This window comes from Rhinatrema bivittatum, unplaced genomic scaffold (genome assembly GCF_901001135.1).
Source record: "Rhinatrema bivittatum unplaced genomic scaffold, aRhiBiv1.1, whole genome shotgun sequence".
Taxonomy (NCBI): domain Eukaryota; kingdom Metazoa; phylum Chordata; class Amphibia; order Gymnophiona; family Rhinatrematidae; genus Rhinatrema; species Rhinatrema bivittatum.
The window spans coordinates 77431-103508 of NW_021820631.1; the positions used below are offsets into that span (position 1 = coordinate 77431).

Here is a 26078-nt window from a genome sequence, read left to right on the forward strand (position 1 = left end):
TGTCCTAGGAGAAACAAAACTTTCCAGATGACAAAGGACTACATTGATGAAACACTTATTGAGGCAACAAGGAAGGAGAACTCAAGCAAAGAGGAAGGTGAACCTGGACCACGAGTTGGCAGCTGAATCCAAATTATTACCGCTACAAGATCCTATACCATGAATCGGATTCTCCTTGAGCTGAAGAACTGTTATGCAACCCTGAAAGTGGAGGAGGGAAAACCATCCTTGGATGAAGAGGAACCAAAACATGCAAACCCCAAATCTTCAGGCTCAACAACCACTGCCCTTAGGAGACAGAGGGTAGTGGTGGGTGGTTGGTGATTTGCTTCTGAGGAGCATAGAGGCAACCATCTGCCAACCAGACACATTGTCCCAGGAGGTGTGCTGTCTGCTGGGTACCAAAATCCAAGACGTTATGGAAAGATTGCTGCTCATCCATGTTTACATGAATGAAATTAGAAGATACTACACATATAGTATTAAAATTGACTTCATGACTTTGGGAGAAGAGGGTAAGGCAGATGGGTGCACAGGTGGTATTCTTCTCCATCCTCCCAGTCAAGGATAAAGGCCCAGGCAGGGAAGCTCACATTCTGGAGATGAACAAATGGCTGTTTAGATGATGTCAACAAAAAATTTCAGTTTCCTGGATCATGGGATGATGTTTCAAGGACTGCTGTGCAGAGAAGGGGGTCTACCTGTCGAAGAAGGGGGTGCAGCATCTTCAAATTATACTGGCAAACCTACAAAGTAGGACTTTAAACTAGGATCATCAGGGATGGGTGAAAAAAACATAAAATACTTGCATAAAAATGGGAAAAAAGGGTAACATTTAGAAAGCTATGTACACTAATGCCCATGGTATGGGAAATAAAGTCCTGGATCTAGAGGCAGTAATGGAAGAAGTTAAATTGGATGTAATATCTGTCATGGAGATGTGTTACATGGAAAACCATGACTGGGAAGTAGTTATACTGGGCTACAATCTATTCATGAAAAAACAAGAAGGAAGTGAGGAGGCTTGGCACTGTATATATAAATTAAAGCATCAGAATTGCAGGGCTTACAAGGCAAAGAGGAGGCACTGTAGATTAATGTGGAAAGAGGGAATGGAACATGCTAGCCCTATGTACGGAAAACTTCTTTAAAAGTTTCTATGAAACTTTTGACTGGCACCAGAGTGCCTACTGAGCATGCCCAGCATGCCATGATATTCCCTGCCACAGGGGTCTCCCTTCAGTCTTCTTTTTTCCGTGAAGCAGTTAGCCTCGCGGTTCCTAGGAGTCCTGTGGAAAATCTCCACAACTTTAACTTTTCACCCTTCTGAGAGCCAGGGACATAGAACCAGTTCCCAGGCCTCAGTGGGGCAGAGGATTCTACTCCCGATATTTCCTCATTCCAAAGAAAACCGGGGGCCTACGTCCTATCCTGGACCTCAGAAATCTCAACAAATTTCTAAAAAAAGAAAAATTCAGGATGGTATCGTTAGGCACCATGCTACCTCCTCTTCAAAAAGGGGACTGGCTCTGCTCTCTGGATCTTCAAGACGCCTACGCTCACATTCCCATCTTTCCTCCTCATTGACAGTACCTGCGATTTTCTGGTCGAAGGGCAACACTTTCAATACTGAGTGCTACCATTCGGCCTAGCCTCAGCACCTCGAGTGTTCACAAAGTGTCTTGCAGTAGCGGTGGCACATCTTCACAAACAAAGAGTGCATGTATTCCCTTACTTGGACGACTGGCTCATCAGGAGTCAAACGCAAAACGGAGCTCTCAATTCCCTCAAGCTCAATAAATTTGCTTCACTCCTTGGGATTTCTCATCAATTACGAAAAATCCCATCTTACACCATCTCACCAGTTGCAGTTCATAGGTGCAGATCTCAACACCATCACAGCAAAAGCTTTTCTTCCAAGAGACCGTGTTCAAACACTCGTTCTCCTGGCACACTCTATACGCAATCAGTCTCGAGTTACAGCTCATCAGTGCCTCACCCTACTCGGACACATGGCCTCAACAGTTCACGTCACTCCCATGGCCAGACTGACCATGCGACTAATGCAATGGACACTCAAAGATCAGTGGATTCAAGCCATTCAACCATTGTCCACTCCCATTCAGATAACACAAGATCTGAGTTCTTCCCTTCTCTGGTGGACATCAATGATCAACTTGCTCAAAGGCCTACCTTTCCAGCAACCAGTTCCACAAGTGACTTTAACTACAGATGCATCCACCTTAGGCTGGGGAGCACACATTGGTCATCTAAAGACACAAGGCACGTGGACAAAAGCCGAAGCCTCCTTTCAAATAAACTTCCTGGTGCTTCGAGCTATACGCTATGCGCTACATGTGTTCAAGGACTGCCTTTCACACAAGACTGTTCTGATCCAAACGGACAACACAAACAAGGGGGAACAGGTTCCTACCTCCTTTGCCAAGAAGCAGCACAGATTTGGGATTGGGCCCTAGCACACTCAATTCTTCTACGGGCCACCTACCTAGCGGGCATCCACAACATAGTAGCAGATCGCCTGAGTCGTCAATTCCAACCACACGAGTGGTCCCTGGATCCATCGATAGCAATCAAGATCTTTCAATGCTGGGGTCAGCCAACAATAGATCTCTTTGCATCCCATCTGAACTTCAAAGTGAACAATTACTGCTCTCTGCTCCCGCAGCAGAACAGCCTATCGAGGGACGCCTTTGCTCGCCATTGGAATTCAGGCCTGTTATATGCGTATCCACCGATACCAATCATAACCAAAACTCTAGTGAAGCTACAACAGGACAAGGGGACTATGATACTCATAGCCCCATATTGGCCTTGACAAGTATGGTTTCCCACACTTCTAGATCTTTCAGTCAGGGATCCAATTCGCCTGGGAGTAGCTCCCCATCTCATAACTCAGGAACAGGGTCAGTTGCGCCATCCCAACCTTCAATCCCTGTCCCTGACAGCATGGATGTTGAAAGCGTGATCTTACAACCACTCAACCTTCCAACCACTATATCGCAAGTTCTCATAGCTTCACGTAAACCTTCCACTAGAAAGAATTATTCCTACAAATGGAAAAGGTTTACTTTGTGGTGCACTAAGAAAGCGCTAGATCCTTTCACTTGCCCCACTACCTCACTACTAGATTACCTATACCATCTCTCAGACTCTGGTCTCAAGACTTCATCTGTAAGAGTACACTTGAGTGCAATCTCAGCTTATCATAACAAGCTGGGAGACACACCTATCTCTACACAGCCTCTCGTCAGTAAATTTATGAAAGGTTTAACTCACCTAAAATCTCCAATTCATTCCCCAAGCATACAATGGGACCTGAACGTAGTATTAACCAGGCTTATGCGTTCTCCATTTGAACCCATAGATACCTGTGACCTTAAATATCTTACATGGAAAACTGTATTCCTCATAGCCATTACATCAGCTAGAAGAGTCAGTGAACTACAAGCTCTTGTCACATACGAACCTTTTACAAAGTTCCTACATGACAGGGTGGTCCTCCGTACTCATCCTAAATTCCTTCCAAAAGTAGTCACGGAATTCCACCTCAATCAATCTATAGTTTTACCAACATTCTTTCCAAGGCCTCACTCTCACCAGGGAGAAAGAGCCTTACATACCTTGGACTGTAAACGTACACTATCTTTCTACTTAAACCGCACTACAGTCCAAAGGAAATCCAGTCAACTATTTGTATCCTATGATCCAAACAAACCAGGTAAACCAGTGGGTAAACATACTTTGTCAAATTGGCTAGCAGATTGCATACAATTTTGTTATGAGAAAGCAGGCCTTACTCTTCAAGGGCGAGTAAAAGCACATTCAGTCAGAGCAATGTCAACCTCAGTAGCGCACCTTCACTCTGTACCTATTCTGAACATTTGTAAAGCAGCAACATGGAGTTCACACTTTTGCAGCTGACTACTGTTTAGACAAAGAAGGAAGACAAGATTCAGCCTATGGACAATCTGTTTTAAAGAACTTGTTTCCAGTTTAATCCCAACTCCTTCTACAACCAACCTGCTGTGATCTTCGGCTTATTCATTTCAACAACAATACTTCACTGTTGCTTCACCACAAAATGACTCAGCCTCTAGCTTGCTAATCACCCATATGTGAGGACTAGCATCCTGCTTGTCCTGGGATAAAGCAAAATTGCTTACCTTGTAATAGGTGTTATCCCAGGACAGCAGGATGTAGTTCTCACGAAACCCACCCGCCACCCCGCGGAGTTGGGTCCGATACGCTTTATTATTTTATTTTTGGCTAACGCTAATTGGTACAAACCAGACTGAAGGGAGACCCCTGTGGCAGGGAATATCATGGCATGCTGGGCATGCTCAGTAGGCACTCTGGTGCCAGTCAAAAGTTTCATAGAAACTTTTAAAGAAGTTTTCCGTACATAGGGCTCCATTACTGATGTCACCCATATGTGAGGACTACATCCTGCTGTCCTGGGATAACACCTATTACAAGGTAAGCAATTTTGCTTTATACTATTGTAATATACAGACTTCTATCACAGACAGAAGAAATGGATAGAGATTTAATGGAGGATATTCACAAAATTGCTATGAAAGGCAATTTCAATCTGCCGGATGTTGATTGGGATACCCATGCTGAGATATCTTCTAGAAGCAGGGAGGTCCTGTATTCTCTGCCAGGAGAACTGTTTTGCCAGCTGGTAATGGAACCTGCACGGGAAGTGGCAATACTGGACCTGGTGCTTACCAATGGGGACAGTATCTCTGATGTTGTGGTGGATGATCATCTGGGATCCATTGATCCCAGATGATCATCCACCACAACATCAGATTTAGTATTAGAGCACAGGATATTTATTTATTTATTTATTTATTTATTTATTTCTATACCGGCTTTCACGACCAAAGGTTGCATCAAGTCGGTTTACATTTAACAAGTCGTGTAATAAACATAGAACTAGGGTAATTGAACTGGTGCAGAAAATAATAGTTACAATGAACAAGGAAATTACCAACTGGGATAGGAGGAGAAAAGAGAAAAGGGACAGGAATATTTGCATAGTAAAACGCATTTACAGTGAATATTTACATAGTAAGCAATAAAGGATCTGTGTCAAGAGGATGTCAAGAGCTAAATGTAGTCAAGGACGGGGAGGGGTATGGGCTGGTGGGGTTTACACTAGGATAGAGGGAAGAGGGAGGTTAGGGGTGACAGATGGTGGTTGAAAGGGAACCTGGATCAATCTGAACTCTGGTAGGCTTGAAGGATATGAAGGTTTATTCCAAGGCAAGGGTCTTATAGTTTAGAAAAACTAACTTTGTTAAAATGGGGGCGTACCTCAAGGAGTCATTAGCTGGATGGGAAAATCTAGGGGAAATAAAAGAGCAGTAAGCCAAACTAAAAGGAGATATAAGGACAGCTAACTTTTTTGTTAGGAAATTAAATAAAGGAAAGAAGAAAAAGAGGTCCCTATGGTTTTCTAAAGAAGTAGATGAAAAAATAAGAGAGAAAAGTTTAGCATTCAGAAACTACAAGAGATCACAGAAAGAGAAAGACAAATGACAATATCTGGAAAAGCTAAGAGAAGCTGGGAAAGTAGTCAGGAATGCAAAAATTCAAATAAAAAAGTTGCAAATATGGTAAAACGGGGAACAAGACTTCTTTTTAGATATTTTAGTGATAGAATAACAAAAGTGGAAATGTGAGACTGAGGCAATGGGGATAAACATGTAGAGGCTGATGAGGAAAAAGCAAAATTGCTTAACAAATATTTCTGTTCAGTTTGGAAGGGCCAGGAGCAGGACTACAGAAGCTGACAGTATTAGATAAGCAGATAGCAACCTTTGCATTTGTTTTCGTTTATTTCATCATTATGCTATTTAGCCGCTCTCTCACGATTTGTTATCAAAGACGGTATAGGATAAGCTCACGATATTGCAGAAGCTGTCAGTATTAGATAAGCAGATATCAACCTTTGCATTTGTTTTCGTTTTATCGTCTTTTGATATTTATATTTTAGTCTACAACATTTTAGAATACGCTAACTGCCATTACTATTGTCTTACTCCTTCATATATGATAACAGTTATCATTCTTTTACTATTTCATTATTGTACTTTCCTTGTGAAATGATTGTAAACTGTTATGAAGGTTCCCACTGATATGACAGTATAGAAAAACAAATAAACCATAAACCATAAAACAAACACAAATAAGATTGGAAGTGGGGTAAACATCAATTAATTTTCAGAAAATTGTGTTTGTGAAGAACTAACTAAACTTAAAGTAGATAAGGTGATTGGGATGAATGGGATACATCTGAGCAGAGGCATAGCAAGAGTCTCTCCGGCACCGGGAGGCCACTTTTCATTTATTTATTTAATAAAATTGTATATTTTGCAAGTTCCTTGCACAAAGTGTTCAGTGTTGTCTTCCCTGCAGGGCCCCCATTTCTCCATACCCCCCCCCCCCCCCATCATCTGCCAGTGTATCACCACATGGCACCACTACGTGGGGCCTTTTCACTGGGGAAGGATGGGAACTGTGCTAGCATGTCACCACAAGTTCTGCCATGCAGGGCCAGTGTTAACTTTTCTGCAGCCCTCTGCAAACAATTACTGGGCTGGCTCCTCCTCATTCTGTTCTTTTTTTTTTATTTACATTTAATTTGTATTCTTTTACTACTCAGGGTCAGTGCATGGGTATTGGGGACCCTAAATGAATCTAACAGCTTTGTGCCCAGCTTTCCCCTACCACAGCTGCTCCACACATAATTTGCAATTATGCATTTCTAATAAAACATTTTACATGAAAAACATACTCATAGTACAGTCTTTTGAAGTAAAAATATCACAACAACATGTATATTTTATTTACATGCACATCTGTGGTGTCAATAAGAAAACCCTGAATAAAACCACAAAATACCTTTGTAACACATATATAGAAACATAGAAATAACAGCAGAAAAGGACCAAATGATCCATCCAGTCTGCCCAGCTATATAAGTCACCCCCAAACTTAGTTTCCCAGACCGTCAAAGTCAGGGCCCTTGTTGGTTGCTGTTTGAGTCCAGTTCCCCGTTACCTCTTGCCGTTGAAGCAGAGAGCAATGTTGAAGTTGCATTAAAAGTATCAGGCTTATTGGTTAAGGGAGTAACAGCCGCATCAGCAATTTACCCCCATGCTTATTTGTTTCCCAGACCGTAAAATTCAATGTCCTTGTTGGTTGCTGTCTGAATCTAATTCCCCCTTTCCTCTTTTCCCCCTGCCATTGAAGCAGAAAGCAATGATGGAGTTACTTCAACAGTATGAAGGCTTATTGGTTAAGGGTAGTAACTCACAACAAAAAATGTGCGGCATACAATATACTGGACAATAACAATATGACAACAAAACATTTATTTTACATATGCACACTGAATAGTGTGCATGGCTTTCAATGTATAGTACACAATATTATACGTGCGACCCTGTCTTATTGATATTGTCCAGTATATTGTATGCCGCACATTTTTTTGTTGTGATTTTCTCTATATGTGTGTGCTGTTTACTCCGCCTCTCCTCTGTGCTAAGGGTAGTAACTGCCACACCAGCAAGTTATCCCCATGCACTCTTTTCTTCATTTCCATCCTCTAGCCTTTAGGGATCCACAGTGATTATCCCATGCCTCTTTGAAATCTTTCACTGTTTTTGTCGTCACCACCTCCTCCGGACGGGCATTCCAGACATCCACCACCCTCTCTGTGAAGAGATATTCTGATGTTGGTTCTGAGTCGTCCTTCCTAGTTCTACTGATTTTTTTCCAACAGAAAAGGTTTGTTGTTGATTTTACATCATTAAAACCTTTCTGGTATGTGAAGCTCTGTATCATATCTCCCCTTCATCTCCTCTCCTCCAGGGTATACATATTTAGGTCCTTCAACCTCTACTCATAAATCATTTGATGGAGACCCCCTAACATTTTGGTCACTCTTCTCTGAACCACCTCCATCCTCTCTCTGTCCCTTTTGAGATACGGTCTCCAGAACTGAACATAGTACTCCAGGGGAGGCCTCACCAAGGACCTGTACAAGGGGTTTATCACATCCTTTTTCTTACTGGTTATTCCTCTCTCTATGCAGCCCAGCATTCTTCTGGGTTTAGCTAATGCCTTGTCTCATTGCTTCGCTATCTTCAGATCGCTAGACACTATTACCCCAAGGTCCCTCTCTTGCTCCATGCACAACAGCTCTTCACTCCCCCCCCCCCCCCCCCAATCACATAGAGCTCTTTTGGATTACTGCACCCAAGATGCATGAGTCTGCACTTGTTGGCATTGAATCCCAGCTGCCATATTTTTGACCACTGTTCAAGCTTCCTTAAATCATGTCTCATTCTCTCTACTCCTTCTGGCGTGTCCATTCTGTTGCAGATATTAGTATCATCTGCAAATAGACAAACTTACCTTCTATCCCTTCCACAATTGTTGCGCCCGACGGTCGCAGATGGCTGCGACCTTTGTTGCTTACCTCCTTTCTTCCTACAGCACTGCATCTAGGGAGGATGGCTGCCTCTGCTTCCACACGTTGACCTCCATGGCGTGCCCGGGACAGCGTGGGCACCCCCAGCAGCCATCTTGCATCCGGGGTAATCTCGGGCACGCGTGCGCGCACCTGCCCCCTTCTTGTACGCATCATGGCGGGAACCTTGGAGGCATCCCCACGCATGACGTCATCCGCCTACAATATTTAAGCTCAGCTGACTATCCAAGCTACGAGTTAGCAAGGATTCCTGTCCTGCTTAATTCCACCATTCTGGGACTTCACTTCACTGTACTTGTCTGGGTGATCTCGGTACCCGCTCCTTGGGGGCCTTGTCACACCTAGGGCTATCCGCTCCTCGTAGAGCCATCTCTACCTGTCTCACCTTCCTCATCACCGTTCCTCGGACGACCCTCCAGTGCACCTGTTCCGGGTCTCCTCGGTGCATACTCTACAACTGGCTTCCTCTGACTCTGAGTGAGTACTGGACCTGCTCTTCACCTTCCTCTTCCTTCATCGTGTGGATTCTCGGGTTATCAAGCTCTGCGGATCACTACCAGATCCATACTGTCTTGTGCAACCATTACCACCGGCGTCTGGCCTACCCCGCGCTGCGGACCACTACGGAGATCGCCTGCACAAAGCTTCATCAAGAGAAGGTATTCCCCGAGTTACCCCTCGCTGGGGACCACTACCGGAACTGTACTACCTTGTGCAACTTCCAGCTTCAGCCTCCAGCCTATCCCACACTGCGGACCACTACCGGAGATCATTGGCACAAGTCTCATCTAGAGGAAGTATTTCCTGGGTTACCCCACTCTGTGGACCACTGCCGGAGAAGCCTGCTTGCAGGCTCTTTACTTGGACTGAGTCTATTAACCCGCTCCTCGGGTTATTCTTGCTGCATAATAAAGCTATTGCCTCTGAGCCTATCACTGCTGAGATCCCGCCTGTCGTGGTGCGTCCTCACAGGACTCCTCTCTGTGGGTGGAGTCATCTCTCCCCACTACCCAAGGGCCCACTGCCTAGTTTAACCCACAGAACGTAACAGATTGCTAACTCCATGGACCTGGCTCAGCTCTCAACCTTACAGGCCATTCGTGGCCTGGCCCAACGGACTACAAAGCAACAGAGAACTCTTGATACACTGGCTACTGCCTTAACCAGCTGAATTCCAGACTGAGTGATTCCACTACTTCTAACAAGAATGCATCACCCCCGGTGGTTACCGGGTGAACTACAGTTCCTCTGCCAGCCCTCATTCGTTTCTCAGGAGACTCCTTGTGGTGTAGGGGCTTTCTAAATCAGTGCTGTATGCACTTCTCCTCACAATCAGCGTACTTCCCTACTGCCGCTTCCAAGACAATATATATTTTGTCCTTGTTGGATGGGAAAGCCCTGGCCTGGGCTTCATCTCTTTGGGAACGCAATGATCCAGTCCTTAATGACTTGCCAGGGTTCCTGACACTCTTCAGGTCGGTATTTGATGAACCCGATCGCCAGTCCATTGCCGGTTCTGCACTCCTGAACCTCCAACAAGGGACCAAGCCACTCCCGAACTACGTGATTGAATTCAAGACACTGTCTTCTGAGCTTCTATGGGATTCAGGTTGCCTAAGACCGTATTTCTACGAGAACTCAACTCCCGCATAAAAGATGAACTTGCTGCACAGGAATTGCCTGATACTTTGAGCTCACTTATGGACCTTGCTGGGCGTATTGATCACCATATACGAGAATGCTCTGTTGAGGTAAAATCTCTTAAGAAGCATGTATCCGGAGGAACCCGTTCTCAGCCCCTACCGTCAGCTAGAGCCACCCAGATGAAGAGTTTATCCACTCTCCTTATCAGAGACAGGCCATGTTGGCCTATATCTAAGAAAATATGCAGAAAGGATTTATTAGACCCTCTAAGTCTCCTGCAGGAGCCGGATTTTTTTTCATCGGCAAGAAGGATGGATCCCTTCGCCCTTGCATTGACTATAAAGGTTTGAACGAAATCACAATCAAAGACCGGTATCCCTTACCGTTAATTTCAGAGCTGTTCGATCAGCTTCAGGGTGCAAAGAGTTTCATAAAGTTGGATCTAAAGGGCGCCTATAATCTCGTTCGTATTCGTCAGGGGACAAATGGAAAACGGCCTTCAATACTTGTGATGGCCATTTCGAGTATTTGGTGATGCCTTTTGTCCTGTGCAATGCTCCGGCCATATTTCAAAATATGATGAATGACATCTTGTGAGATCTGTTATACCTGTGTGTGGTCGTATACTTAGACTATATTCTCATCTTCTCCCGTGATATACAAACCCACCAAGCAGATGTCATCACTGTCTTACAGAGGCTCTGGGATAATCGCCTATACACCAAGCTCGATAAGTGTGCTTTCCCTAGAGTCTGTTCCCTTCCTTGGGTACATTGTGTCCAGTAAGGGTTTCCAAATGGACCCTCAGAAGACTAAAAGTATACAAGACTGGCCTCAACCCACCGGTATCAAAGCTCTACGCTGCTTTCTTGACTTTACGAATTATTATCGTACTTTTATCAAGGACTACTCAACCTTGACAGCGCCACTCACTGCTATGACTAAAAAAGGGACTAACCCTTCACACTGGTCACCAGAAGCCATCTCCGTCTTTCAAGCACTTAAGGAGGCCTTCCTCAAGAAACTCTGCGTACGCCATCCCGAATCTCATCGACCATTCATCATTAAGGTCGACGCCTCTGATGTTGGCGTAGGGGCCATGCTTAGTCAGCACAGTGATACACATGTTCTGCACCCCTGCTCATTCTTCTCTAGACGCTTTTCACCAGCAGAAAAAAATTACAGCATCGGTGATAAGGAATTGCTTGCTATCAAGCTGGCGTTCGAGGAGTGGCGTCCCTGGCTTGAAGGTGCCCAACACCAGATAACCGTGTTCACCGATCACAAGAACCTGGACTATCTATGCCATGCTCAGAGACTTAACCACTGCCAAGCTCAATGGTCACTATTCTTCAACTGGTTCATTTTCCGGCTTAAATATCGTCCTGCTGATAAGAATGTCTGGGCAGACACTCTTTCATGCTCTTTTACTTCTGAAGATGTTCCAGACGAGCCACGTCACATTATTGACCCCGAGAAGATAATGCTGGCTGCTACCCATTCAATTCCCACAGGCAAAACAGTGGTTCCTCAGTCACTAAGAAGGAAGCTGCTGCATTGGGCCCATGACTCTAAATTAGCAGGCCATCCAGGACCAGCCTGTACTCTCACTACTCTACAGCGAGTATTGGTGGCCGTCTATGAAAAAGGACATCCAAACTTACGTGGAGTCCTGCGCTACCTGCGCTAGGCAAAAACCATTGCCTATTCCTGACGAAACTTGGACACACATTGCGACTGACTTCGTCATCGATTTGCCATCATCTAATGGGAACAATACCTTCTGGGTCATGGTGGACTGTTTCTCAAAAATGGCACACTTCATGGCCCTGCCTGGACTGCCATCTGCCCCAGAACTTGCTAAACTATTTGTGCGGCATATTTTCCGCTTACATGGCGTGACTAAACACATCGTGTCAGACAGAGGTGTTCAGTTCACCGCCAAGTTCTGGAGGGTGCTATGTTATAAATTCAACATCTCGTTAGATCTGACATCCACATATCACCCCCAATCTAATGGACCAACAGAGAGAATGAACAGAACCCTTAAACAGTTCATCCGGGCCTATGTCAACTCTAAACAGAATGATTGGGCGGAGTTACTGCCCTGGGCTGAGTTTGCCTTGAACTCACATCTGGCATCTGCTACTGGATCTACTCCATTTCAGATTGTTTATGGCCGTCAAACCAAGGAGCTTTTACGTAAAGCTGGACAATGGGCCAAAATATATTATGATGCTCATCATCAAACAGCTCCCCAGTTTAACTCAGGAGATAAGGTATGGCTCAGTACCAAATACATTCGGCTCAAGCTGCCTTTGATTTGATTTGTTCCATGATACATTGGACCCTTCACTATCCTTCGCCGCCTGGGATCCTTAACTTACAGCTTGAAGCTGTCACCCTCGATGAAAATACACAATGCTTTCCACGTTTCTCTCCTGAAACCGCTCATCCTCTCAGAGTTCTCTCACAAAACTCCTGACCCACAACCTCTTGATGCAGAAGAGGACATCGCATACAAAGTGGATGACATCCTGGATGTACGTAAAAGAGGAAAGCATTGGGAATATCTCATTTCCTGTGAGGGATATGGACCAGAAGAGAACAGCTGGGAACCTGCCGTTAACATATTGGACAAAGATATGCTACATTGGTTCCACCTCACTCATCCTAGGAAGCCGAAAACCCTGGGAGGGGCCCTAAGTGTTATAAATCTCCTCCAGGAGAGGGAGGAGTTAGCAATCTGTTATTAATCTCCTCCTAGGAGTTAGCGATCTGTGTAAGTCCGCAAGGGAGTTGGCAACCAGATATGGATCACTCTGCCAAAGTAGAGGAGCTAACAATTGTAATACTCCATAGGTGGAGTTAATGATCTGTAGTGGGTTGGCTTCCCACAGAATGGCAGTCTGTATATAATACCGCTCTAGTAGTATAAGAAATGAACACGTCATGTAAATTGGTGAATCCCTGGGCCGATGGCAGATGACAGCACCCCCAGGAGGATATCCTGAGAGGGACCACCGGCTAGGCTGGAGTATGGAGACAAACATGGATAGTTCTTTTATTAGACAGGAAGTAGAACCACCAGAGGTGGCAGTAGTGAGCTGATGTGCCCGGCAGGGCTGAAGGTCCTCAGATACTGGAATTGCGGTCTCTGGATTGCTGAGCTGTAGAGAGAGACTATAGGTAGTGAGTAGACAGGGTATGCTGGCTACATAACCAGTAGTAAATGATACACTCACAATTGTAGATATCCGTAATGGCCTCTGTGCAACAGAGAGTCTTCAGTATGTTCAGGAACAGGAGCCGTAGGCCAGTACTGGTTCCTATATGCAGTCTGGAATGAGAACTCACAATATCTGTGTATGAGATGGCTTCTGGAATAGAAGAGAGTCTTTGGAGGGTTTTAGGAACATAGGCTCTCATGGAGCGAGTACCTGTTCCTATCTGCAATCTATAATAGTAATTCACAAGATATAGGTATGCGATAGCTTCTGCAATAGAAGGCAGTTGAGAAAGGTTTTAGGAACATGGGCCCTCGTGGAGCGAGTACCGGTTCCTATCTGCAATCTGCAATAATGACTCACGATCTCCGTACCTGCAATAATGTCTTAGACAGAAGGGAGTCTTCAGAGATTAGGAACATAGGCCCTCGTGGAGCGAGTACCGGTTCCTATCTGTAATAGAACTCACAGTGTTCACGTCTGCGATTGCTTCCAGGTAATAAGGAGTCTTCGGAGCATTCAGAGACTTAGGCCCTTGTGGAGCGAATACCAGATCCCGTCTTAGCAATCTGAAATCAAGAAGAGAAAGTGGGGCCCCTGAGGAGCGAGTACCCTTTGGTAAGTTCGTAGAGGCAGAGCAGTGGAGAAAGAATTCCCTTTGCCAACTCAATCCGTAGTTGCAAGCAAAGACCTTTTAAGTTGGAAGCAGATGACGTCACTATGGGGGGACGCCCATGAGGTTCGCGCCCTTGCCAGTACAAACTCTGGAGTGCGTACGCACCCATACGTCATCAGGAACATGGCGGATCCGCAGCGTCAGGCCAGCCCGGGAATTCCAGGAAGAACGGCGAGGAGAAGCCGCGGCAGCATCTGTCCATCATGTGGTTGGTGCATCCTTCATGGCAGTGAGGCTGCCGTCCATCCCAGAGCCTGCCCTGAGGCCTGCTTCATCTCTGCAGCCGTCTGTATCATAGCAGAGCCGCTGTCCAGGGTCCTGTACTGCTTCCTGCATCTTCCTAAGGGTCGAAGCCGCGCCTCTCTGCCCTTCTTAAAGGGCTAGTGCAGGTATGGTCCCTTCCTATCTCCTCCCAGGGTGTTTCCTGCTTCAGCCTAAAAAAGGCTCCTCAGCTCAGTCCTTCCTTGCCTTCGCAAGGAGTAAGTTCCTCCCTGGAACTTGTCCTCTCGAAGCTGGTCTCCTGAGGGTCTCTCGTCTCTGCTCGTGCCTGGCATCTTTGTCCTGGGATCCCATTCCTTGTTCCTGACTACTTTGATGTTCTACGTTCCGTGGTCTCTTGTCTTCATCCTTGCTCCAGATGTTTCCCTGATGTCGCCTGTATCCTGATGTTCCTGTCTTCAAGTTGTTCCAGATGGTATTCTGATGTTCCGTTCCTGTCCTGAGGCTCCTGAGGTTTCATCTTCCTGCCCCTCGTGGTCCGCGACCAGTCCAGCTGGGCTGGTAGGGCGCATAGTGGCCCAGTGGTCCGCGACCACCCCGGCTGGGGTATGTAGGGCACTGGTGGGATTCCTCCATCTTCGGAGCCAAAGGTATCCATGTCTCTGTCTAGGATTAGCGTCCTCAAAGTGTGAGCTTCATCGTCCTCAAAGTGTGAGCTTCATCGTCCTCAAGGAGTGAGCTTCCGTGTCCTCAAAGGGTGAGCCTTCGGCGTCCTCAACGGGTGAGCCTTCGCCTATCTCCAAGCCGAGTCTGCCTTTGGCCTTGAATGAACTCTGTCTTGTCAGTCCAAGGTGTGGTCCACGCCTGGCCTTGGTTGGTTGTGGAGGGCACCCTTCGGTACTGGCCTTAGAGTCTTCGTTTACTTCCAAGTCTTCCTTGTCCTGCAACTTCCTGATGTCTTCATCTGCCTTGAATCATCGTCTGAATCCTCATCTTGTGTTTTGTCCTCGTCTGCCTTGTCCTCTGTCCGACCTGCTGCTTCCCGCTGCTCCCTAGCGGCAGTCCGAAAGGGCTTGGAATGGTCAGAGGACCATTCAGAGACCACCATTGTATTGGTGGTCTCAAGGAAGCGTGCAGGCCCGGTCGAGGCTCAGGGTAAAGATGTTTCACCACAAGGGCATAAATTCCGTCCCACACTGGAGAGCGCACCCTGGTGCTCTCGTCCATCGCAGTACAACAGCAAATGAGCTACTGGTTTCACATCACCCATTAATAGCACGGTTTATTAAAGGTTTATATAACCTGAAACCACAAATAGATTATTTAAAACCACAATGGGATTTAAATATACTTCTACAGAAATTAATGTGCCCACCATTCGAACCTATAATTACAGCAGACATGAAATTTACATAGAAACATAGAAATGTGAAGACAGAAAAAGATCATATGTCATATCTAGTCTCCCCATCCACCCAACTAATTTATCTTTACAATAGGCAGGTGTCTCTCGGAGTTCCCTTTTTTTATCTCATGCGTTCTTGAATTCAGATACTGTTTTTATCTCCACCATCTCCTCTGTGTTCAGCACCCACTTTCTGCGCCAAAATATTGCATTGGCCCCAGAGTTTGGAAGTTGTAGCATATGGCAGCAATTGCTCTTAATTACTGTTTAGATATTTGAGAGCTGCAGCAACTTGTCAGTGGTTTCCTTAACTTGAAAGTATCTTTGCAAGAGTTAATAAAAATGTCATTGTGAGCTGTAGATGATTGTGAATGTCACATTTGCAGGATAGCTAATGGGGATGAGTGGTACTACACAATTAATGTTATTAAGAATGGTAATTAAGACTAGGAAGATAGCTTGGTGAATTCCATAACAAGTGACTGTTACCAACACTACTCTGTACTGGGAAAGAAAAAGGAAAAAGTGTCACCAAATGTTTAAACCTGCATTATCTAGATCCTTATTTGTGGAACTAGAGTAACCATAGGAAAAGAAGGCTTCTGATTTGTTTTAATGAATCTAATGGTTATTAACACTGAGTTAGAACATAAGAAGCCAAAACTCAAAGTCAGTTAAAGTGGTGATTTTGGTTATGCTGTATATGATGTAAGGCTTCCCTGCCCTGCCATTTTTTGTTCAAAGTGATTTCATTAAATGGCAAAGAATTTCATGAAGTTACTGTCCGGAGTGGAATTTGTTTTGTTAGTTCATAAGGGGCATCACTTTAGTTATGCCAAAGTAGTAGAGGATGAAGAGGGGAGTCCTACTCCAGGTATTGCAGGGAATCCTATAGGGAGAAAATAGGTTAATCCTGCCTCGGCCACATTTTTCTGAGAGCATCTTAGTCCAAGTAACTCTATCCTATAGTCCTCTTGCCTAGAATCTAGTTGTTCCAGTCTTGTCCACTAGAGAGCAGCAGTGTCATCACCAAGACTCACTACAAGAGAGCATGCTACATCACTACAAATATATTCAATAATTTTGTTCTTTATAATAGTTTCAACCATTTTTCCTGGCATTGATGTCAGGCTTACTGGTCTGTAGTTTCCTGGATCACCCCTGGAACTCTTTTTAAAAACTGAAGTTACATTGACCATCCTCTAGACTTCAGGTACTGTAGCTGATTTTAAGAATAGTTTACAGATTTCTAATAGGTCTCCAATTTCATTTTTTCACGTCTTTTAGCACTCTGGAATGTATACCATTAGGACCACGTAAATAAGGCATGGGGGTATCTTGCTGGTGTGGCAGATAGGGGTAACTTACTGGTGTGGCAGATACAGTTAAGCAAATAGACTTTAAAATGTGATGGAAATCCATCATTGCTCGCTGCTTCAATGGCAGGAGGGAAAGGGGGAATTGGATTCAGACAACAACCAACATTGAACTGTATGGTCTGGGAAAACACATGAGCATGGGGATAACTTGCTTGATGCGGCGGTTACTACCCTTAACCAAAAGCCTGATACTACCTGATGCAATAACAACATTGCACATTGTTCTCTGATTCAATGGTAGGGGGAGGGAAATTAGTCTCAAACAGTAACCAACAAGAGCCCTGACCTTGGCAATCTTAGTAACTGATAGGTATGGGAAACTGAGTAACTGATAGGTATGGGAAACTGATAACTATGGGAGCCTGCTGGGCAGACTGGATGGGCCGTAAGGTCCTTTTCTGCTGTCACTTTTATGTTTCTATGTTTCTACATTTTCCAGGTTCATTGAAATTTGTTTCAGTTCCTCTGAATCATCACCTTTAAATATCACTTCTGGCTTGAGTATCTGCCTTACATCTTCCACAGTAAAGGCTGAAGCAAAGAATTAATTTAACTTCTCTGCTATGGCCTTATTCTCCCTTAGTGCCCCTTTTACCTCTGGATCATCTAATGGTCCAACTTGACTCTCTCACAGGCTGTTTGTTTCAAATATACCTAACAGGTTTTTAGTATGAGTTTTTGCTTCCACCACCATCTTATTTTAAAATTCTGCCTTTGCCTTTTTTTTTTATTTTTTATTTATCAATGCTTTGCATCTAACTTACCAGTGTTTATGTGGTTTCCTGTTTTCTTCATTCAGATCCCTTTTCCATTTTTTGAAAGATGGTCTTTTGGGTAGAATAGCCTCTCTCATCTCGCCTTTTAACCATGCCAATAGTCATTTGGTTTTCTTTCCACCTTTTTTAATGTGTGGAATACATCTGATTTGTGCTTCAAGATGATATTTTTAGGCAACATCTATGTCTGATGTAAACTCTTAACTTTTGCAGTTGCTCCTTTCAGTTTTTTCCTAATCGTTTTCTCAATTTATCAGTCTCCCTTTTGAAAATTAAATGTTCTTATAGTAGTTTTCCTTAATTTCCTCCCTCCAGTTATCAAGTTAAATGTGATCATGTTATGATCACTATTGCCAAATGGCCCCAGCACTATTAACTCTTGTATCAAATCATGCATTCCACTAAGGATTAGGTCCAAAATAACTTCCCCTTTTGTCGGTTCTTGTACCAGCTGCTCCATGAAGCAATAATTTATTTCATCTAGAAACTTTACCTCCTTAGCATGTCCTGATAAGAACATAAGAACATAAGAAAATGCCATACTGGGTCAGACCAAGGGTCCATCAATCCTAGCATCCTGTTTCCAACAGTGGCCAATCCAGGCCATAAGAACCTGGCAAGTACCCAAAAACTAAGTCTATTCCATGTTACCATTGCTAATGGCAGTGGCTATTCTCTAAGTGAACTTAGAGATGTGACATTTACCCAGTCAATACTGGGGTAATTGAAAATCTATTATTACTGTGTTGCTAATTTTGTTAGCTTCCCTAATTTCTGTTAGCATTTCATCGTGTATTCATTCAGGTGGAAAGTAGTACACCCCTACTGCTATTCTAATCCCTTTCTCACCTGGAATTTCTATTCTTAAAGATTCAATAGTGCATTTATCCTTTTTGACTCTATGCCCTCTTTAACATATAGTGCTTCCCTCCACAAATTTGATCCATCCTATCATTGCGATATAATTTGTACCCTGGTATCACAGTTTCCCTTTGGTTATCCTTCCTCCATCAGGGCTCTGAGATGCCAATTATATCTACCTCTTCATTCAGTGCTATACATTCTAATTCTCCCATCTCATTCTTTAGACTTCTATCATTTGTATACAGACATTTCAAAGTATGGGTTTTTTTGTATTAACAACCTGCTTATAAATTGAAAGGCTTATTTAGAATCTTTCTGCTCTGTCTGCTTTTTACTTAAAAGCACCTGGGCTACTTTTCATCTATTGCAACCTCTCTTATCGGGATGCCCTAACTTACCTCTTTTGTTGGTAGCCTTCAAAGAAACATCATTCTGAACTATGCCCTCTGAGTGACTGTCAGCTTTCTCTGATATCTAGTTTAAAAGCTGCTCTATCTCCTTTTAAAAGGTTAGTGCCAGCAGCTTGGTTCCACTCTGGTTAAGTTGGAGCCCATCCTGTTAGAATAGGCTCCCCCATCCCCAGCAATAAATGTCTTTCAAAGATGTTTTAATTAATACAAAGAATGCATTAAACACATGACAAGATCCATATATGATTCATCCTATGGTTTTCTTTAATATTGTTGATCATATCTTATTTGTGAGGACTGGTTTATTTGTAATGTGGACAGAGATTGTAGAGTTGTATTCAGGTCTTTAATCTATTCTTCTACCTCTTTAACCTCATCTCCAAATAAGTTTTTACCTGTATAGGGCATGGAGCCTAATTTCTCATGTATATCCTCCCTGAGTCCTGATGCTTTCAACCACTCTAGTTGATATTGCTATGGCTGTTGTTCTTGAAGCTGTATCACATGAATCATATATGGATCTTGTCATGATTAGTGCAATCCTTTGTGTTAATTAAAACATCTTTGAAAGACATTTGTTGCTCTGATGTTAAAAATATTCTAAATTCTTCAAAGTTTGGGGGGTTGTTATGTATAAATTGGACAATTTCAATTTGATGTGCACCTAACCTTGAATGAGTCATGTGGTAGTTGTATTTTTAATATACTGAACATTTTTTAACTTTATTTGCTACTGGAGCACTTGAAAAAAAATCATCTTCCACATCTTATTTTGCACATCTAGTAATGCTTCATGCATTGACACTGCTTTGAATTGCTTTGGTGGTATAAATTGCATGCGCCCCGATACACTTTGGACTTAATGTTGTCTTCCTCCAGATTGAATTTATATATCTCTGAAATATTTTTGCAAAAATGCTGGATAAATTGTGACTACTGATTCTTTGGTGGTTCTAGAGATGGATGAGATGGTATATCTGTGTATGCCAGAGCATATCTGGAGCTTAATGTATCTTTTGAAATTGTTGCTGTGTCTCAGTAATCATTAGCTTGATTTACTGGTTCTTTGTGTAATGTTTTTCTTTTCTCTTTCTCTTTGGAGATTAATAGGCTGGAGAATGAATGTTCTTTGTTGTTTTCCAACATTTTTCCAAATTTGCCATGTACGCATTCACAAAGTCCATCCAAAGTTTTGCGACAATGGAGTGGCATTCTAGTAGGGTGCTATAGATAATAGCTTCTTTCTATCTGATGAATGGATTTCTGGTTCTTGCTGTGGGGGAGAACCTAAACTGCTTCCACTTGATCTTTTTTCATACTAGTATTTTCTTCTTTTATTGTTTCTGTGTTGGTTTTGTTGGCCTGAATGGACTTGTGCCCATGATGGTTTGGCATATATGAAACAGAAACCACATATAACAGGACTAATCATACATAAGCCAAAATTCTTTTTTCTTTTTGTGACCCTCATATAAAGTCGGGATGGTTTAAAAATCACTTAAATTTGGTTAGTGAACCATTATCTTTTTCACTTAGACCGTTGAAGTGACCAAAACCCGATTTGCTTGTAATCATTGGTCTATTTTATATATTTTTTAATTAATACATTTAAAGTCTTCAATGAAAAAATGTGTTTGATGCAGACACTTATCTTAGAATGCTTTAAAATATGCCCATATTAGAAGCCTTTCTGATGTGTGAAGCTGAAGACAGAGAGCCCAATAGCTCAACACGATTCGTGCTTCGAAAAAATATTCCTTCATCAGGGGCTAATAATCTGGCAAAAATTGTGGCAACACATGTGTCTGTATCATGAAGTTCAAAAGTTGAAAATTTGCCAATCAGTAGAAAAGGCATCTACAGCGTCCTGGATGGTTTGGCGCCATGTTTTCTCTTTCAGCGTTGTGATCCTTTAACACTGATGCTCTTTTGGTGCCATGTTTATTTTGGTGCCAACACTCTTTCTGTGCCATGATCCTTTGACACCAGTGTTCTTTTGGCGCTATGCTCCTTCAGCGCTTACTTCTCTGCGATGAATCTGCTTGTGCTGAGAAATTTTCTCTTATGCGATTTATAAAGTTTCCTGCTTCCCAAGTGTTCCAATGAAGGAAAAAGTTTCTGGTTTTTATCTCTATTTGCTCAGTTTTCTTTGGATTTCAATAACTCATATCTCAATTTCAAATCTCTGCAATTGGGTCCCCACAAGGGTCACAATTTGTCATATCATGATCTGGTCCTTTATGGACATTTTATGGTTACATTTTGAACAGAGTTTAAAAGGACTTTTACATTTTTTCTCTGATGAAGTTTCTTCACGAGACTTTAAAAAACATTTTTTACTTTAACACTATGAAAATGTTTAATGTTACTGTTTTGTGGTAAATTGTTTTCCCAGATCATTTTTAAATTGAATTTATATCCTAAAGTCGCAGTGATCTGGGAGAGAGTCAGTTAACCCAACTGGTTCGCAAAACGGACAATTTTAAACTGAGGGAGAGCACACAGCAGCGATATCATAGGAAGCCCCATGCAAGCTCAGGAAAGATTTAATCAAATTCTGAGCCAGGAGAGAGCAGCACCCAACACAGCGCTGTCAGATGACTTCACTTACATATGTGGCTGTTTTGTTTAGCTTGTTCAAAGAGAAAGTCAGTAATGATGAAGTACAGAAAGGGAACGTCATTTCAAATCAGAAAACCTGCAACACAGTATTAGTCTATAACCTTTGTGTATGTCATCACATTTCCAGATATCATGGAAAAGTACACCGAGCCATGAAAACCACGATAACTCCTGGGACAGACTCCTGGTGTCTGTTATATCGGTAAGAGCTCCAGAGATTGAATATATTTGAAAGGGGTAGCATTTGTTAAACCTCATAACCTAGAAAACTAGAACCAGTGGCATATTTAGTCTGTAGTCCTGTTGATTGAAATTCTCAGTGTTCACATAAACTGGTTAACCTGTATTAAAGAGTTTATAAATGTTAAAGCAAAATTGTAGGATTTTATTTTATTTTTAGTACATTGGTGCCAAGTCACTAAACAATACGATAATTTTTTTTTTTTTACTGCACACGCTGAAATTTGCATTTCTTAACATTCAGACAGGTTAATCTACACCAGTGGTTTATTCACCTCTACTAGCAGATGGAGACAGAGCAAAGCTGACGTGACAGTATATATATATATACCCCTGCACTGACATCAGCCCACCAGTATTCTCCATCTCCAGCAGTTGGTGGATGTGCATCTCCCTGCTGGGGATTGCTTTAAAAAAAAATTTAGAAGGAAAAAGGAGAAGGAAATTAATTCTCCCCGCTCTCCTGTGGTGATACCTTAAGGTCCCTCCCTTAGTCAAGTTTTCCTGAGGTGATATCTGCGGATCCCTCCTTAGTAGAGTACCTCAGTCCAGTAGCTGGTTTTCCGGTGTGAACTTAGCTGTAGAGAGATAAACAGATGAGAGGCTAGCGGGTGCAGGAAGCCAGTTGCGGCAGTAAAGGCCTTTGCCCTCTCCCACTGCAGCCCTAGACTGACTGTACTCGGCCAGGATGGGTTGAGCTCAGGTAAAGAGTAAATATATATAAATAAGTAAAACAAGGGGAGTTAATTTTTCCCCTTCTAGTCTCTGAGCTTGGTGCGCCGATCCGATGTCCATTCCTGTCTCCGGAGGAGCTTGGGGAGTCGTGGCGGGTTGAGCAGCCATTTTGGCTAGGCCCCATTCTCAGGCATTGCTTAGACGCTGTGTGGTAGGCCGCAGTGACGTTTGCGTGCTTTTCTACGCACAAGTCTGCCGCGAAACAGTGTCTGACGTCTGTTCGTGTTTGTGCGCCCGAGTGGACGCTTAGGTGGCTGCTCGGGTTGGCACCTACCTGGACCATGTATTGGGCGCCTAGTTTTTTGGGCGTCCGTAGTGTATGCTTATTGAACAGAGCTTGTTTTTTAAGCGTCTGTCTAGGCTCACTTGTGTGGGCATGCAGCTGGGTGCACAATTGTCAGACGCTTTTGAGAGCATGCTGCTGGCAGGTTTTTATCCATGGTGCTGATAGCAAAAAAAAATCCTAAGTGCCTTACCCTTTATGCTGCTTGCCATGTTTGGGCACCACAGCCTTGCGTCCACTCTAACTTGTGTCAGCACAGCTTGGAGGCTCAGGGAGCGTTGTCTCCGACTGATTTTGCTGAGCCCAGCCCTTCCCAGCATGCCAACGGGGACCAGAGGAGCAACTGCCAGATGTTTTGCCTAGTTTAGGGACTCCCCTAACTGGTTCGTCTCGCAGGAAATGTCATCTCAGGGGACTCCCCTAACTGGTTCGTCTCGCAGGGAATGTTATCTCAGTGGGCACAGGATCAGCGCCCCCTGGTTTTGGTATGGATCCTGCTGCCTTTTCTTGGGTGGAATTTTTTTCAAGGACTGCAGTCCTTTCTTCAGGTGCAGTCGGTAGCCCTGGTCAAACTTAAAAGCTCAGGATCACAGGCTGTGGATCCTCTCACGCCTGGTACTGCAGGTAAGCATTGGAGTACGTCTAGACCTGCTATGGGTCACACCGATAGGGACCCAGATGGCGTGGATAATGAAGGTGATCCTTACTCCCTAGAGGATGGGGAAATTCCTCCGGGATTGGAGCCATATAGAACAATGTTGTGTTTCTTTCAGAGATGCATTACCGGCTCTGATCTCCCAGCCATTGAAAATGCTGGAGGTGCCGGGTGCTGATTCCAGGTCTGAACCAAAGAAAAATCACATTTTGATTTCTTTATAAAAGCATCATGTTTCTTCTACATTATGGGGCCGACGCAATAAATTTTGCGGAAAGCGGGTGCTGACTCGGCGTCGGTTTTCATAACCGGCCGTCTGCCAGTAATGAAAATGAATGCCTTGGCGAGTTTACCGGCATCGGTCTTCATTACTCGGCGGTCTGCTGAGGTATTTTATTTTATTTTTTTAATTGAAGAAGTACCGAAAAGCATTTTTTTCTGCTTTTCTGTACTTCTTCTATATGTGCTCAGCTATTAACGCCTGCTCCAGGCAGGCGTTAATATCTGAGTGATAAATGTGCGTCTGAGTCGCACATTTATTTTTTTGAATGTGGAGTGAACGAGTAATAGCCTCATTCACATGCATTTGCATGTGATGAGCGCTAACTCATTCACTCCGCGTCGGACGCACGTTAAATAGGCGCTAATCCCCCTATTGCATTAGGGGGTGGATTAGCACCTATTTAACCCGCATCCGACAGCGGGTTAATGGATGCTATTCAAGAATTGATTGATCTTGAATGGGGCACCCCGGAAGCTAATTTTAAAGGGGCATGAGTCTTGGAAGCACTGTACCCCCTGTGTCCAGCAGCTTTCCGAAAGTGGATGCGCTGGTGTGTGCCATCACCAAGCGGACAACTATCCCTGCAGAAGAGGAGCATCATTGAAGGATGCACAGGATAGAGAATTGAGGCTTACTTTAAGCAGGCCTTTGAGGTAATGGCAATGGATTTTCGGATAGCCTCTTGCTGCTCTCTGGTGGCTTGCACTTGCCTGCTTCTCTCTCAGAAAGTCTATGAATTTTGTTTGAATTCCAGGACAGTGATGGAATCGGCAGCTGTCTTTTTGGCAGATGCGGGCTGCAACCTGGTCCGTAGTTCAGCCAGAGGGGTGGTTTCGGTGATAGCAGCCAGACGTCAGCTATGGCTGAGGAATTGGTTGGCCAATACAATTTCAAAGTCTAATCTTATGAAATTGCCCATTAAAGGATCACTCTTATTTTGGAGTGAGTTGGAAAAAATGGCCAATAATAAGTGGGGTGAGTCCCAGGTTCCTCAGTTACCAGAGGATAAAAAAGAGGCGCCGCACTCATTTCTCGTGACAGGTTGTGCTAGGGGTTTGAGACGCTTTTGACCCTACAGAGGAGCGGCTTCTCAGAGGGCTTGGTCTTTGGGTAGGTTTGTCTTTTTGTCCCAAGCAGCCCAGACGGTGCACAGGTGGTGGTGCCCCTTCAATGAAAGTGAGCTGACCCACCCCCGGGAACAGGAGATAAGGGGTTGTCTCTCTCTTTTTTATCAGAGGTAGGTCAAGATCACATCAGACCAGTGGATTCTGGAGGTAATATGAGATGGCTAAGCTCTGGAGTTTCTCAGCTTTCCTCGGGATGTTTTCATGGTGTCTCACTGCACCTCTCTGCAGAAGAGACAAGCAGTGGAGTGTATGTTGTCAAGGTTCCTCAGCCTGCGGGACATGATCCCACTGCCCATGTCACAAGTAAATACGGGCTGATATTCCATTTATTTCATTGTACCCAAGAAGGAGACTTCCTTTCGCCCCCATCCTGGATCACAAGGTAGTCAACTGTCATTTGCAGGTGACTCGTTTTTGCATGAAAACTTTACACTCTGTAATAATGGCAGTTCAGTTAGGGAAGTTTCTTACATGTCTGGATTTGTCAGCGACATACCTGCATTTTCTCATTCGGCTGGAGCATCAACGGTTTCTGAATTTTGCTGTTTTGGGGCGACATTATCAGTTTCAAGCACTACCCTTCGGCTTGGCCACCATGCCTAGAACCATCTCCAAGGTCATGGTGGTGATAGCGGCAGTTTTGAGAAAGGATGGCTAATTATGGCCAAGAGTTTGAAAGAGAGCCTTCAGGTCTTGCGCAAGGTGATCTCCTTGCTACAGGAACTAGGTTGGGTGGTGAACCTGGCCAAGAGCAGTCTGCAACCATCCTAGGCACTGGAGTATCTCCGTGTTCCTACTGAAGAGCTGCATTCAGAAACTGATGATGCAGGTGCGGCTATTGACAGAAACAATACGCCCAATGGTATGGTCTTACCTACAGGTGCTCAGGTTGATGGCAACAACCCTAGAGGTGATTCCATGAGCAAGGGTGCATATGTGTCCTCTTCAGTGCTCACTGCTTGAACATTGGAGTCCACAGTGTCAGGCTTCACTTAACAACTGCAAT

At 43.9% G+C, this 26078-nt stretch overlaps 1 protein-coding gene across 2 annotated transcripts in view; it reads left to right on the forward strand.

Annotated features, from left to right (window-relative positions):
- The window catches only part of LOC115081790 (ATP-binding cassette sub-family A member 5-like), a 230039-nt gene that overhangs the window by 74385 nt on the left and 129576 nt on the right, over window positions 1-26078 (forward strand). For both annotated transcript variants that reach the window (XR_003853873.1, XM_029586163.1), the window contains exon 4: window positions 21877-21951. Coding sequence is in view for 1 of the 2 variants with exons in the window: in XM_029586163.1 (XP_029442023.1) it covers window positions 21877-21951 (75 nt within the window). In the remaining variant the exon portion in view is untranslated. The remainder of the gene's footprint in view (window positions 1-21876; window positions 21952-26078) is intronic.